This window comes from Candoia aspera, chromosome 4 (genome assembly GCF_035149785.1).
Source record: "Candoia aspera isolate rCanAsp1 chromosome 4, rCanAsp1.hap2, whole genome shotgun sequence".
In the NCBI taxonomy this organism is placed as follows: Eukaryota; Metazoa; Chordata; class Lepidosauria; order Squamata; family Boidae; genus Candoia; species Candoia aspera.
In genome coordinates this window covers 45,092,691-45,108,612 of record NC_086156.1, presented here as the reverse complement: position 1 = coordinate 45,108,612, position 15,922 = coordinate 45,092,691, and the positions used below count along the sequence as shown (strand labels likewise).

Sequence of the window (15,922 nt, the reverse complement as noted above, 5' to 3'; positions counted from 1 at the left end):
AGAAGTGGGTGAGTGTTTAATACTAGAAAATATTTAAACCAACTTTAGCACCACAACAATGTAGGACTTAAATTTTCAAACTATAATTTAACATGTCTTGTGCCTCATATGTGTACAAGCTGCTGGTAGGTACTAAATTTGTACCAATTTTTTTTTAAATTCATTCAACTGTGTCCGATTCTCAGAGACTGCTTGGACAAGTCCCTGCAGGTTTCTTGGCAGGTCTTTCAGAAGTGGTTTGCCATTGCCCTCCTCCTAGGGCTGAGAGAAAGTGAAGGTCACCCAGCTGGCTTTGTGCCTAAGGCAGGACTAGAATTCACAGTCTCCTGGTTTCTAGCCTGATGCCTTAACCACTACACCAAACTGGCTCTCATGTACCAAATTAGGCGTATACTATTATAATAGTAAGATATCATCTTGGTGATTTAGTTGGAGTCTTAGCTGGAGTTGTTGAGATCTCAAGAAGACAGAGGTGAGAAGTTTACCAAACCAAAGATCTATGAATCAGCATATCGAAAGGCAGAAGCAAGGATGGAGAGGTGGAGAGAGGTCTAGTGAATGGTGTCAGAGTAAACTAGATTTTATTTCCTTTTCTTTCATCTTTAATTTCTTTGCTCGCTACTTCTTATCTTTTTCCTGCACTTTGCTTAATGCTAATTATCTTGAAATAGAATAGTGTAATTGGTATGTATGTACTGTAGATTTACATACAAATTATTGGTCTGTCTGAGGGATAGTATAGGATAATGTGATTTTTCTTCTATGAAAGGTAGAGCTCTGATCTCACAGAAATGAAAAGGAATGATGACCTATTTGGAACTATGGGTTTTCCAGTAGTCATCTGTGAATTCATGCATTTATTTATTTATGGGTTCTATGTTCAATAATACTGATGTCACATGACACCAAAATGAGGATGGAGAGCTAGCTGCGTAGCTCCAATGATGACCACATTTATAGGTAGGTAGCCAGTTTATTACTTGGGTAAGTCAGAGGAAAAGATTAAAATAATATCCTTCCCCAAATAAAAGACACAATCTTCAGAAGGAATGAAATATCCAGCTGCAAAACTTATTCTAATGCATTAAAAAAAAGACTTATCTGTGTGCGATTCTCACAGCTCACTAGCATGCCCTACTGAAAACTACCTAGAATGCAGATTTCCAAGAAGCAAGATGCAGTGGAACTAAGATCATGGACACAGATAACTTTATGTAAGGACTGAGAACAGAGGTAGTTTGATTAATTTTTTTTAAAAGCTTCCTTGCAGGGATGCATTCAAGTATCCCCTCTTGAAACAACAGATGTGCCTCCTCTGCACAGTTGGGAGAGGGAGACTGGGGAGACCAGAACTCAAGATGTTAAATGAGACCTCAGCCATCAAACTAATGTTCCTCCCTGGTAGATTCTCCCCTCTCTCCATTCACCCATCCCCAACTGGTGAGTTAGGTTAGACAAGGTTAAGCAAAGAGTCAATGACAGGCCCAAATTCAGTTAGCTTTACAGCTGAATAGGAGAGCTGAGGCTCTCTTCACCACTCTAGGCAGGAAATGGCTAGGTACTCAGGCTCATATACTGGCACAAATAATTAAAGGGAGATTGCTAATAAATGTTCCTGTTTTTTATCACAGGACTGTCTTTGCTTGATTCCTAATGATGGCATTTACATTTTCCATGCCTATAGAGCTCTAAATTTATTTATTTATTTATTTATTTTATTAATCAAATTTATCACCGCCCATCTCCCAAAAGGGACTCTGGGAGGTTTACAATAAAAGATAGATAAAAATATAAAACTATAAAACCCTACAATACAGATACAATAAATATAATAAAAACCTCGATGGTTAAAAGTTCTTTATGATTTGCAGGCAGAACTGGGTCCTTCTAAGAAACTAACCACCCCCAGAAATGGCTACTCTCCCTCCCGCCCCAGGCATAATTACAAAACCAGGTCTTCAGCTGTTTCCTAAAGTCCAGGAGGGAGGGAGCTAATCTCACTTCCGGGGGAAGGATATTCCAAAGGGCGGGTGCTATTGCAGAGAAGGCCCACCTCCTGGACCCTGCCAGATGGAATTCTCTTGCAGGCGGGGTCTGTAGCATGCCCTCTCTACACGACCAGGTGGGACGGGCTGATGTGATGGGGAGGAGACGGTTCCTTAGGTAACCTGGACCCATGCCATGCAGGGCTTTAAAGGTGATAACCAACACCTTTAGTTCTTAACTTATTTCAAGAAGTGGCCAATGTAATTGTTTGTGCTAAATGGCTCTAAGTATATTTTTCACCTTTTTCACTTTGTGTTGAAATGTTGTTTTTAATTCTCACTGGCCTGTAAGCATGTTAACGACAAAAAGGAACCTAACATGTTTTTCATTATCACTTTTTAACAGAAAAAAAAAAGGAAGGTGAAAACATTACAGATGAATTTCTAGAAAAAATAAAATACAAATTAATCTTCCTATAGGAATTATAACTATCCTTGTTCAACAGAAAATGCAATTGAAATACTTAAGATTTAGCTGAAAGTCTAATTATTTTTAAGATAGGCTTCAACTTCACACTGAACAATTTCTTTTTCTTCTCTTGCTTCATCGTCTACATAAAAGTGCACTCTATTCCTTCGTAGACACTTAAGGCAGTGGTGTGCTATAAATGTATAACCGCCAGCTCTGCTGGCTCCATTGCCACTGCCACATTGTGCTGTGAGCCACTAAACTGCTAATCATTGCACTAAGCATTGTGGCTCAGCTCTGTTCTCAACCACCTCGCAAACTTCCAGAAAATTTAAAGATCAGCCCTTGCAAGCCAGTATGAGCTGGCTCTAGCATGCTATTGACTTACAGCTACATTATCCATAAACCATTCTAGTAAAAGTATTTACAGCTAAAAGGCTCTTTTAGCATTGTATATAAATGGAACTGTAATATTTACAAAATTGAAGGAGTAGAAAAACACTTGATTTCATTGCATATTTAATCCTGGACAGAAGTGTGCCTGACCCCTAAGATTTGCTCTGATAGCTGGAAGAGAAAATGGTATCAGAGAATAGCATGCTGGATAAACCCATCCTAGGCTCAAAATTAATGTTATGAATTCATCATGGTATCATTTGGAGCCAAACCAATCAATATATTGTAGCTTCTATGAAAGTAGCTGGGTATATGAATACATGAACAACTTGGGGTGTGTGTGCAGTATTGTAGTTGAAGACTCCATGCCTAATCTCCACATGTTTACCTGGAGTTCAGAGCATGGATAAAAAGAAGGAATATGTATGAAAGTTCTATTCACAACTTAGGATGCATAGAAAGAGTTTGAGGAGAAAGCTCAGCAGGCATAATAATTTCAAGGCTTGCTTACTTATTGATATCCCCAAATACATGGTAGAAGAAGAGGCTGAAAGGATTACATAGAAATGCTAAACCTGCCAAGGTTGCACATCTATTACCACCAAGCCTTTCCTGTCTTGCTTCCTGGAAGGTTTTTTTTTTTTTAACATTGGTGATTTTATGGACATGTAAAAAGTACTGAACAGACTGCTTTGTTCAACAGCAGCACTCTAAAATACACTTTGCAAATAGTCTGGTAGGTTTCCTGTACCTTCACTGCATCGCTGCAGATTAATCTAGAAGCAGTTTCCATTCAATACAAAGGAGCTCTTAGCTTGCCTTACTCTTATTTCCTTTGACTCATATGCCATAAGCATATTCTATTACAAAAGGGGGACAAAGCAGGTTATGAGTTAAGACTGCACATGTACACCAACATTATAACTGAATAATCTAGCATTTAGGCTACAATTCTATACACCTTGTTAAAATAAAATCTGATGAACTCAGGGAGTCCTATTCTGAGATGCCTGGCATTGTCCTTTTCATGTATAATTGCCAGTGTATGACCCACGTAATAATTTAATTCACTGAATATACACATAGCTAAAAAGAGGCAGAAATTTATATTAACACTTCCACATTTAATTTCATGCTAGAAATAAATACGTTAGAAGACATTTATATATCATCTTCAGTCCCAAATGAATTCAGAAATGAAATAACAGTAGTAATTTTTTATTGCAATATCTATTGATTTCAACTCACTGTGTTCTTAATGCGATGGATAAATTTTATTTTAACTAAATTGTTGCTGCGTTCGACTCTATATTTCTTAAAATCCATAGCAGGAAACAAAATGAGACCTTATTAAATACATTTTACTAGTCCATGTGCATGGGAATCAGCACAGTAACCAAGGCATTTTTCTTCTGTGTGTGTGATTGAGTGTATTGAAAATAAAGTCTGGGTTTGACTGAATGGTTGAATTGTTTTTCACACTTTAAAGGAATTATTCCTTACTTAGTTAAACCATAATCCTTAAATCTGTAGAAAATATTCCTTCACTCTCAATTCAGTCAAAACTCATACACATGCAAGTTGATGTGTGCGTGTGTATGTATGCACACAAACACACACACACACACACATACATACATACATACAGGTAGTCCTCAGTTAATGACCATTTGTTCAGTGACCATTCGAAGTTATGACAGCGCTGAATGAGGAGACCTATGGCCGGCCCTTGAAGTTGTGGCTGTTGCAGTGTCCCTGTGGTCACGTGATTCCCATTTGGAACCTTCACTGCTGGCTGCCAACAAGAAAAGTCAGTGGGGAAGCTGGCAGGAGGTTGCAAATGGCAATCACGTGACTTTGTGCCTAATGACTGTGTGGGATTCACCTAACGACCGCAACCAGAACTGCTGAAACTGCCACTGTAAGTCGGTGTGGTCATGTGATGTTGTGCTTTATGACCACATCACTTAGTGACAGTGGTCCTGGCCCCAATTACGATAGTTAACTGAGGACTACCTGTATATGAATAAGGACATGGGATAGCAATTATTTATACATGCTTATGACAAGGGGAAAATATTAAAAAGTAATATATCACAAACCAATAGCACTGCAATTTTTAAACCTTTATGATCTTTTTGCACTGCAGACTCATAAACTGCTGCCTCCTTTTTCTCATCTCCATCAAAAGTACAGCAAAGAGAGAAAGAAAATCCACCATGCATTAAAGTTTTAATGAATCTTTCAGTTTGGCTGACCATTGTGCTCACTTCTGGATCATCCTGAACGACTTCAGCTTGCTTTTATATGTACAAGACTTCGGCTCACCATTTCATGCAACAGGCCAAGAACATTCCATTTTTTTGTACTGTAATCAAACTTTAGTGTTAATTAAAGAACATGCTATCTCACCTACAGAACTGGTATTTACGATATTCTCCATGTATCTGACCATTGCTTCAACATCACTGTCCTGTTAACCAAAGAAGAAAGTCAATTAGCTGCTTCAGCATAGACGCTGAATTTGGGAACAATGCCATTTATTATTGCATTGTTACAAATAAGTTACTGAAAGTCAATAGTGCAAGTTAAGAAACAAATATTAACATAATCAGAAACAGCAGCTAAGGGTTGTTCCTAACTATTCTGAGTCCCCCGATGGGAGGAAATGGGCGGGGACAATCAGATAGATAGATAGATAAAATTCTCAACAGAAGGACATGAGAATAAATACGTAACATAGCCTGAAGCTGCCAGATGGGAACCAGTTTTCCTAGCTAGAGAGGTTATTATGTAAACATTTCTCAGCCTCCCTAGACCATCAAAAGACCTCCCCTGCAGGGGCATCTTGCAGCAAGCCAAGATTTTGTTAAAATGACAAAATCTGCATTATGATACCACAGTGCAAGTTGTCACTTACTTGTTGTTTATTTGTTTAGTCGCTTCTGACTCTTCATGACTTCATGGACCAGCCCATGCCAGAGCTTCCTGTCGGTCGTCAACACCCCCAGCTCCCCCAGGGATGAGTCCATCACCTCTAGAATATCATCCATCCATCTTGCCCTTGGTCGGCTCCTCTTCCTTTTGCCTTCCACTCTCCCTAGCATCAGCATCTTCTCCAGGGTGTCCTGTCTTCTCATTATGTGGCCAAAGTATTTCAGTTTGGCCTTTAATATCATTCCCTCAAGTGAGCAGTCTGGCTTGATTTCCTGGAGGATGGACTGGTTTGATCTTCTTGCAGTCCAAGGCACTCTCAGAATTTTCCTCCAACACCACAGTTCAAAAGCATCGATCTTCCTTCTCTCAGCCTTCCTTATGGTCCACCTCTTGCAGCCATATGTTACTACGGGGAACACCATTGCTTTAACTATGCAGACCTTTGTTGTCAGTGTGATGTCTCTGCTCTTAACTATCTTATCGAGATTTGTCATCGCTCTTCTCCCAAGGATTAAGCATCTTCTGATTTCCTGACTGCAGTCAGCATCTGCAGTAATCTTCGCACCTAGAAATACAAGTCTTTGACTGCTTCTACATTTTCTCCCTCTATTTGCCAGTTATCGATCAGGCTGGTTGCCATAATCTTGGTTTTTTTGAGGTTTAGCTGCAAGCCAGCTTTTGCACTTTCTTCTTTCACCTTCATCATAAGGCTCTTCAGTTCCTCTTCGCTTTCAACCATAAAATGGTATCGTCTGCATATCTGAGATTGTTAATGTTTCTTCCAGTGATTTTAACTCCAGCCTTGGATTCCTCAAACCCAGCACGTCGCATGATGTGTTCTGCGTACAAGTTGAATAGGTAGGGTGAGAGTATACAGCCCTGCCATACTCCTTTCCCAATCTTAAACCAGTCCGTTGTTCCCTGGTCTGTTCTTACTGTTGCTACTTGGTCATTATACAGATTCTTCAGGAGGCATTCAAGATGACTTGGTATCCCCATACCACTAAGAACTTGCCACAATTTGTTATGGTCCACAGAGTCAAAGGCTTTAGAATAGTCAATAAAACAAAAATAGGTGTTTTTCTGAAACTCCCTGGCTTTTTCCATTATCCAGCAGATATTGGCAATTTGGTCCCGAGTTCCTCTGACTTTTCTAAACCCAGCTTGTACATCTGGCAATTCTCGCTCCATGAATTGCTGAAGTCTACCTTGCAGGATTTTGAGCATTACCTTACTGGCATGTGAAATGAGTGCCACTGTTCAATAGTTTGAACATTCTTTAGTGTTTCCCTTTTTTGGTATGGGGATATAAATTGATTTTTTCCAATCTGATGGCCATTCTTGTGTTTTCTAAATTTGCTGGCATATAGCATGCATTACCTTGACAGCATCATCTCGCAAGATTTTGAACAGTTCAGCTGGGATGCTGTCGTCTCCTGCTGCCTTGTTATTAGCAATGCTTCTTAAGGCACATTCAACCTCACTCTTCAGGATGTCTGGCTCTAGCTCGCTGACCACACCGTCAGAGCTATCCCCGATATTGTTATCCTTCCTATACAGGTCTTCCGTATATTCTTGCCACCTTTTCTTGATCTCTTCTTCTGTTAGGGCCTTGCAATCTTTGTTTTTGATCATACGCATTTTTGCCTGGAATTTACCTCTGATGTTTCCAATTTTCTGGAAGAGGTCTCTTGTCCTTCCTATTCTATTGTCTTCTTCCACTTCCGCGCATTGCTTGTTTAAAAATAATTCCTTATCTCTTCTGGCTAACCTCTGGAATTTTGCATTTAATTGGGCATATCTCCCCCTATCACTGTTGCCTTTTGCTTTCCTTCTTTCTTGGGCTACTTCTAGTGCCTCAGCAGACAGCCATTTTGCCTTCTTGGTTTTCTCTTTCTTTGGGATGTATTTTGTTGCTGCCTCCTGAACAATGTTGCAAACTTCTGTCCATAGTTCTTCTGGGACCCTATCTACTACGTCCAGTCCCTTACATCTATTCTTCACCTCCACTGCAGTTTCCTTAGGAATATTAGTGAGCTCAGATCTAGCTGATCTGTGGGTCTTCCCTAATCTCCTGAGTCTGATCCTAAATTGTGCAATAAGAAGTTCGTGATCTGAACTACAGTCAGCTCCAGGTCTTGTTTTTACCAACTGTATAGATGTCCGCCACCTTTGGCTGCAAAGGATGTAGTCAGTCTGATTTCGGCGTTGTCCATCTGGTGAAGTCCATGTATAAAGCCATCTCTTAGGTTGTTGGAAGAGAGTGTTTGTTATGCAGAGTGAGTTGTCTTGGCAAAATTCTATCAGCCTATGTCCTGCTTCGTTTTGTTCACCCAGGCCATGCTTACCTGTAATTCCAGGTGTCATTTGACTGCCCACCTTAGCATTCCAGTCTCCTGTGATGAAAATAACATCTCTTTTAGGCGTGTTGTCCAGTGGGTGCTGCAGATCCTCATAGAACTGCTCTACTTCAACTTCTTCAGCATCTGTGGTTGGGGCGTATATTTGGATCACTGTGATGTTAGATGGCTTGCCCTGAATTTGAACTGAGATCATTCTATCGTTTTTTGGATTGTATCCAAGCACTGCTTTAGCCACTTGACTATTAATTATGAAGGCTACTCCATTTCTTCTGTGGACCTCTTGTCCACAGTAGTAGATCTGGTGGTCATTTGATGTGAAGTGGCCCATTCCAGTCCATTTCAGTTCACTGATGCCCAAAATGTCTATCTTTAATCTTGACATCTCACCAATAACCACATCCAATTTGCCCTGGCTCATAGATCTTACATTCCAGGTTCCAATGGTGTGTTGATCCTTAGAACATCGGATTCGCTGTTCACCACCAGCACCGTCGGCCGCTAGCCGTCCTTTCGGCTTGAGCTAGCTGTGTCATCATGTCTGGGGCTAGTTGAACTCATCCTCTGTTCCTCCCCAGTAGCATTTTGACCATCTTCCGAGCTGGGGGTCTCATCTTCCGATGGTATACCGACATATCTCTGGTTGTACTGATCCATTGAGTTTTCACAGCAAGAATACTGGGGTGGGTTGCCATTACCTTCCCCAGGGATTGCATTTAGTCTGACCTCTCTGTCATGACCTTCCCGTCCTGGGTGGCCCTTCACGGTTTAGCTCATGGCTCAAGCTCCAGCACCACGACAAGGTAACAATCCTTTGCTGAAGGTCACTTACTTACTTGAGTGCAATGTCATGGAATATAAAGTACAAAGGGACAGAGTTTTGTAATTTGCCCCTTGGACCCACGAAGGACAGCCATGTTGCCAAGTATCTGTTAATTCAGAAAGGTAGGAGGAAGAAGCCTAGAGTTTAAACCCCAGAGCATAGGTATTTTCTGAGCATCTGCAGGATAAAATCAGTCAGATCCATTTCAAATTGGAGTCTAATCATGAGGCATAGTCTAAGGAGATGCCGAGGGAATGTACTTACCCTGTTATTTGGGAACAGTTTGATCCTGTTGGACCTAAGGAAGTGGACAGGATCCTCCAGATTGTAAATGCCACCACATGTCATCTAGACCCATGATCTTCCTGGCTGGTGAAGGCAGCCTGGGAGGTGACATGTGGTTGGGCCTAGGCAATGGTTAAGACATCCTTGAGAGAGGGGGTGTTTCTGGCTGCCTTTAAGGAGGTGCTGGTACACCGCCTCCTCAAGAAACCATCACTGGATCCTACTGTGTTGGACAATTTTTGTCCTGTCTCCCACCTTCCCTTTCTGGGGAAGGTGGTTGAGAACGTGGTGGCATTACATCTCCAGAGGATTCTGGATGAAATGGATTATCTAGACCCCTTCCAGTCAGATTTCAGGCCAGGATATGGGACAGAAACTGGATTGGTTGTGCTTATGGATGATCTCTGGCAGGAGTGGGATGGAGGGAGTGCATCCATCCTGGCTCTTCTTGACCTTTAGCAGCTTTCGATACCATCAACCATGGTATCCTTTTGGGGCAGCTCAGAGAGTTGGGGGTGGGTGGCGTGGTTTTGCACTGGTTCACTTCCTTCCTCCAGGGCTGGTCACAATCAATGGTGATAGGAGGTAAGAGACCTTGACCCCTCTTTTGTGGGGTGCCACAGGGTTTACTTCTCTCCCCTCTCCTATTCAACATCTACATGAAACCACTGGGTGAGATCATCGGTCACCATGGGATGAGGTATCATCAATATGCTGGGTGAGATCATCGGTCACCATGGGATGAGGTATCATCAATATGCTGATGATACTCTATTTATCTCCATCCCGGGTAAGGTAAGTGATGCGGTGGTTGCCCTTTCTCAGTGCCTGGGGGCTGTGGGGATCTGGATGGGGAACAACAGGCTGTGGGTTGATGGCTCCTCGGTATCTGGGCAGTTGTCATCTTTAGTTCTGGATGGGGTTGCACTGCCCCATTCAGACCCAGTGCAGAACCTGGGGGTCCTTCTGGACTCACAACTCCTGCTCGAAGAGCAGGCGGCGGTCATGGCCAGAAGGGCCTTTGTGCAACTTCATGTTGTGCACCAGTTATGCCTGTTCCTGGATTGAGATGCCCTCCGAACAGTCACTCATGCCCTGGTCATTTCCCATATAGACTATCGCAATGCGGTCTACATGGGGCTACCCTTGAAGAGTATCCAGAAGCTTCAGTTGGTCCAGTATGCAGCCGCGCGGGCAGTTATTGGTGCCCCAAGATTGGCACATGTGACACCACTGCTGCACAAGCTGCACTGCGTGCCAGTTTGCTTCCAGGTCCAATTCAAGGTGTTGGTCATGACCTTTAAAGCCCTATATGGCATGGGGCCAGGTTACCTAAGGGACCGTCTCATCCCCATAACATCGACCCGTCCCACCTGGTCATGCAGAGAGGGCATGCTGTGGACCCCATGAGTAAGGGAATCCCACTTGACAGGGTCCAGGAGGCGGGCCTTCTCTGCAGTGGTGCCCGCCCTCTGGAACATTCTGCCCCCGGAGGTGAGGCAGGCCCCTTCACTCCCAGCCTTCCAGAAGAGTTTGAAGACCTGGTTCTGCCGCCTCGCCTGGGATGGGAAGGTCAATAGTCCTTCCTGGGGGTGGCTGGTCCTGTAGTGCCCTCCCTCCTGAGCAAGACTTTGTCGCTGCTCGATTTTATAATCATTTACTTTCTATTTATATTGGTTATTTGTATGATAATTTATGTCTTTTATAGTTTTAACTTCCAATTATATTGTAAACTTCCGGAGTCCCCCTTGGGGGAGATGGGTGGTGATAGAAATTTGAAAATAAATGAATGAATAAATAAATTTAAATTTCTGGTGTCTTTGCACTGGTAATAGGCAATCAACTGTTGTTGATTTGAGGCTTTCTTATCTGCAATAAAGATTCTAATCTAGCCAAGTCATGTCTGGGAGACATTCCTGTCTGACATTCCCTTTTTTTCACCTTACTCTCTGATAGTGCATAAATTAAGCCAGACTGAGTCTGATATAATTTGCTGTTGAAATAATTAGCAATCTTGCTATATTTAATATCTACCTATCCATCCATCCAAAGTACAAAAAATTTTGCTAAGCTTAGAATAACAGTCAGTTAAGGCAGCCAAAGGATTCCAAACCTGTCAGTTGCCATGGGAAAATGAGAATTTATGTATCTACTGTATATCTTTATCTGGATCTATATAGATATGTCACAGAGAAAAATAATATTCCTTAGTGATTCAGCATCTGTTTCGTTTCAGTTAAAGCAAATATGCATATGAAAAAGGATGAATGAGACAGTTCATTCTATAATTACTATATATAAATCATATATTGAAAGAATACATATGTAGAAAGAAATTGTACAGAAAATTCAAGTCTTCTACAATGTTGATTTATCTGTAATTGTTTTGTGCATGGATTCCTGGTGGACTGTATCCTTGGATTTTTTAATGAACTAGTAATTTACTGGGCTTTTTTCACTCCTCCTTTAATCATTCAAACATCAATTAGCTCTTCTCATTTCACAGAAAATGGAGAATACATGGGCTGACAAATAATGGTATAGCTAAGATAGACTTCAGAACTGAAGTCCAGGAGGTTCCATGTAATCACTGGAGAGGCACAGATAATGTGGAACATTCCTTTTCTCATTGTGTTCTTACTGAAGTACAATCAAGACATGGCCAGGTTCCCCTCCCTCCCTCCCTCCCTCCCCTTCCCATTCCCCTTCCCTCCTTCCTATAGGATCTCTAACATTTCAGAAATACAGAAGCAGATATGAAGTATGAAATTTGGGGGAAGTGTGGGTGGGAAAAAAAAATAGTTGTTTCTCAACGGAAGCAATACATGTGACAGTGTAAAGAAGGCCCTCCATATCAACTTATTTAGTAAATAATTTGCAAAACTATTGGATCCCAAGAGAAGTACGTAACTTGTTATCCTATAGAAGCTTGGACTAAATCAGCATGGCCAATGGCAAGGAATTGTAAGAACTGCAATTCAAAATATCCAGAAGATACCACATTGATCAGAGATTACTGTATGCCCCCTCATATGCCTCAGGAGTCTCTCCAATCACCACTTCTTTTTAACAGCCACATGAAAGTGCTGGGGAGAAGTAATGTGTTGGCACAAAGTTTGGTATCATCAATATGCTAATAATACCCAATTACACATCTCAGCAATAGGCCAAACAGGCAATGCAGTAGAAGTGTCAGGATCTAGATGGGGAGAAGCAGACTCGGACTGGAGAGAGGTTGGCTTTGGGTTTGTGAGCCTAACAACTCCTGAAAAATACTATCTTTGGAGTATTTTTGAATTGCATTGAACTCCCATCTTCAGAGGTGAGCTGCAATCTGAGGGTCTTCCTGGATGCACAACTCCTACTCAATGAACAGGTGACATCTATACCTAGGAGGACTTTTGCACAGTTACATCTTATGCACCAACAGTAGCCTTTGGGAGACCATGCTCACAGTCTTTAATGACCTAGTCATCTTTCATTTGGATTACTATTATGTGCTCTACATGGGACTGCACTTGAAGAGCATTTGGAAGCTACAGCTACAGTATATCCGGGACCACACTGCTTTGTGAGCTGCACTAATTGTTGGTTGGCTTTTAGGTCTTATTCAAGGTGCTGGCTGTCACCTTTATAGTCCTATACGGCTCCAGACCAAGTAATCTGATGGACTACCTTCTCCTCTATTCATCTGCCTGTCTGATCAGATCAAACAGGGTCAACTTCCTCTGAGTCCCATCTTTATGAGACTGCCATCTGACAGGGCCTTGGAAGTGTGCCTTTTTATGCCTATCTTCATACTTTGGAACTCCCTCCCCATAGAGATTCAGACAGCTCTGTCCTTCCTAAGCTTTAGGAAAGCCATTAGGACCCATCCATTCTGTCCAGCACAGGAGATGGATATGTTATAATTGAAGCATGGTTCACCAGCCCATTACTTTTGTATTTCCTGGGGCTTTTCCCTTTTTTGATGTTGTTATTCCTTATGTATAGCTGAAGTTATTTTTTTCTTTGTGATGCCATCTTATTTTATTATGAGATTGTTAGCCACTCAGAGCTTTTGAAAATGCATAGCATTCAAATGAAGCAAGTAAGTAAAGATTCTGCTGTCCAATCATTTGATTAGCATTGTTTTGCCTCCAACTCAGATTAGTTAAGATAATTTCTCCTGGTGTTTATCCACAATCCATATTCTATCCAGCTCACGTTAAAGTTAACCCTATCACCAATTCAGTTCAAAAATGATCAATGCATTCTAACACATTGTTTATGGAAACTGACTTGAACTCATTTAGCTTTCCATTTATTTTCACATTCAAAGGATGAATCAGAAGCTAGTTAACAGTTAATACATCATCAGTTTCAAGAAGATTAGAATCATTTGGCTCATCCTATTTTCACCCAACTCTGAATTTAGTTTTAAAGTGTGATTATGTAAAGAGCAATTTTTTATCAATAATTGTAAAAGAAATTAGACCCCTTCATCATCAGTGTTGATGATTTTCAGTTAGGTTTGCTGCATTTTCAATTTAGAAAACTGTAAAACCAGGCTTATTCAATGGTAAGGAACACAGATGAAAGAAAATAGGATTAAAAATGCAGAAGTAAAATGATGTTTTATTGATATAGTTTTATTGATATGGTGCTAAATATGAATGTACCCAAATATGCTCAAATCTTGCTCATATAGTTTCATCCAATAATGACAACAATATTTATGTGTGGGCACTAGATGAAAAACGAAAAAGGCTCAGATAGTTGAATCAAATTCTAACAGAAGTGTCAAAAAAACAGCTTGCATTCCCCAGCCATTTCAGGGAAATATAAAGACATGACAAAATATCAAAATGTCCAACTTTGATGGCAGATCCAATAGGCCTTCTGCAGTTCTGAAAAGTTGCTGGATTTAACTGCAATTAACTCAACCATAAAATTATTTAAAGTGTTTTATGGAATTCACAGGAAAACTTTGGATCTATTTGGAAAAAACCCCACAATGGTTGGATTTGCACAGTATACTAAGCTCTAAACCCAAGTTAGCAAAACACAACAGCTATCTTCAAATTAAACATAACACAAATGATCTTATTCAAACAGCATGCAAAGAAATTGTTTTGGTTTCCACACAAACGACCTAACTCCATTTTAGCCTAGTCTACTGTAGCATACTCTCTGAATCCCAACAATTATTACTAATGAAAATAATGATTTTGTTTGCTGCATTCATCAGAGTGTTCAAATGTTTGAGTAATGCTGGATATAGTTCTAACCCTGCAAACATCATATAAAATAATAGAATTGATAAAAATAAAAAGTGATAAAATTTGATAATAAAATAAATAAATATAAATATAAAATAATGTTTTGCTTGACTAAACTCGGGCAGCTAGGATGACAATTGCACTCAGAACTAGGTTCAGATTTCAGTTCTACTATGATTTATTTTGGTTTAGGTTTGGAACTTATTTATCTATTTATTTCTCACATTTTTTTACTGGCCATCTCACCAAGTCATTGAATGATTGAAGTGCATTGAGAAAAGAAAGTATTTTGAAAAAAAAAAGGAGAAAATATGGTCTAGATTTGTTGAGTTGGACTTGATGGCTTAAATGGGCCCTTCCAACTCTGTGATGTTATCTATTGGCTGATGAGCTTAATTCTAAAAAAACAAAAAAACAAACTATGATCTTTTCTATTTCAGAAAAATATACGTCCTTGTTTTGAATACATTATCAATGAACCAGGTGCAGATTAGGATGTGCATTACTTGTCACATTCCTGATTTTTTACTAGAGACAAGCAGTGCTCAAATAATCCTAATAGGCTTCTTTTCAAAAAGGAATATTTTTCACTTTGTGCAAATTCACTGTATAAGTGGTTCTTTTAATTCAGCAGTTATTTGAAGAGTGAATGTATACCTGTGGATGTGTTCTACATATTGTCTGTGATGCATTCATTTCTTCCTCTTCCTCATCCTCTTCTCCGCTTGTTTCTGAGCAGGAATCAAATGCATCATTATAATATTCTTCTGCGGTAAGAGGATCCTCTGGGATCCCTGCAATGAAAACAGACCTAATCTGTGAATTACAGTAAACACTCTTTAGTAAATAAAGAAATGGCAGACTGAAGACGGCTCCACGAAAAGCAGAGCCGACGATTGTGGCAGAATGAAGACCGGCTCTTCAATAATCGGTGCAAAACGTTTTAACATTGAAAATACTGAAGGACACTTTCAAAAAATGGAATCTGAAGTTCCTATCAACAGTGTCAATAGCGATGTTTGCTTCTATGGATAGACTATGTCCAAAAGATGTTATGGAAGAAATGGCTGATGAGGGACAAGTTTTATTTGATAAGATAGAGATAGCACTGAAAATGGATCTACAAATAACATGTTGCGAGAATGATATGGAAAAGGGTATCTACTAGACATACAAAAGAAACTGGTTCATGTTTTAAAAGTCAAAAGGGAAATACAAATAATAAACCAAGAGAGTGACCTGGATAATTATTTTATATTGGAATTACAAAAGAGGCTTGTTAAAGCTTTGAAGAATCTTGTGAGACGGGACAAAGAAGAAATGAGATTTATGACATTATTTGAATGGACTAAAGATTAAGACTGTTAGAAGTAAAAGAAAGCAATATAAAGTTGGTTTTACACTAG

At 40.2% G+C, this 15,922-nt stretch overlaps 1 protein-coding gene across 1 annotated transcript in view; it reads right to left on the bottom strand.

Moving 5' to 3' along the window:
• The window catches only part of NEK11 (NIMA related kinase 11), a 128,584-nt gene that overhangs the window by 32,672 nt on the left and 79,990 nt on the right, over nt 1-15,922 (bottom strand). Inside the window, exons 14-15 of the mRNA XM_063303983.1 lie at nt 15,174-15,310; nt 5,263-5,323 (exon numbers count right to left, since the gene is read on the bottom strand). Of these exons, the coding sequence (XP_063160053.1) occupies nt 5,263-5,323; nt 15,174-15,310 (198 nt within the window). The remainder of the gene's footprint in view (nt 1-5,262; nt 5,324-15,173; nt 15,311-15,922) is intronic.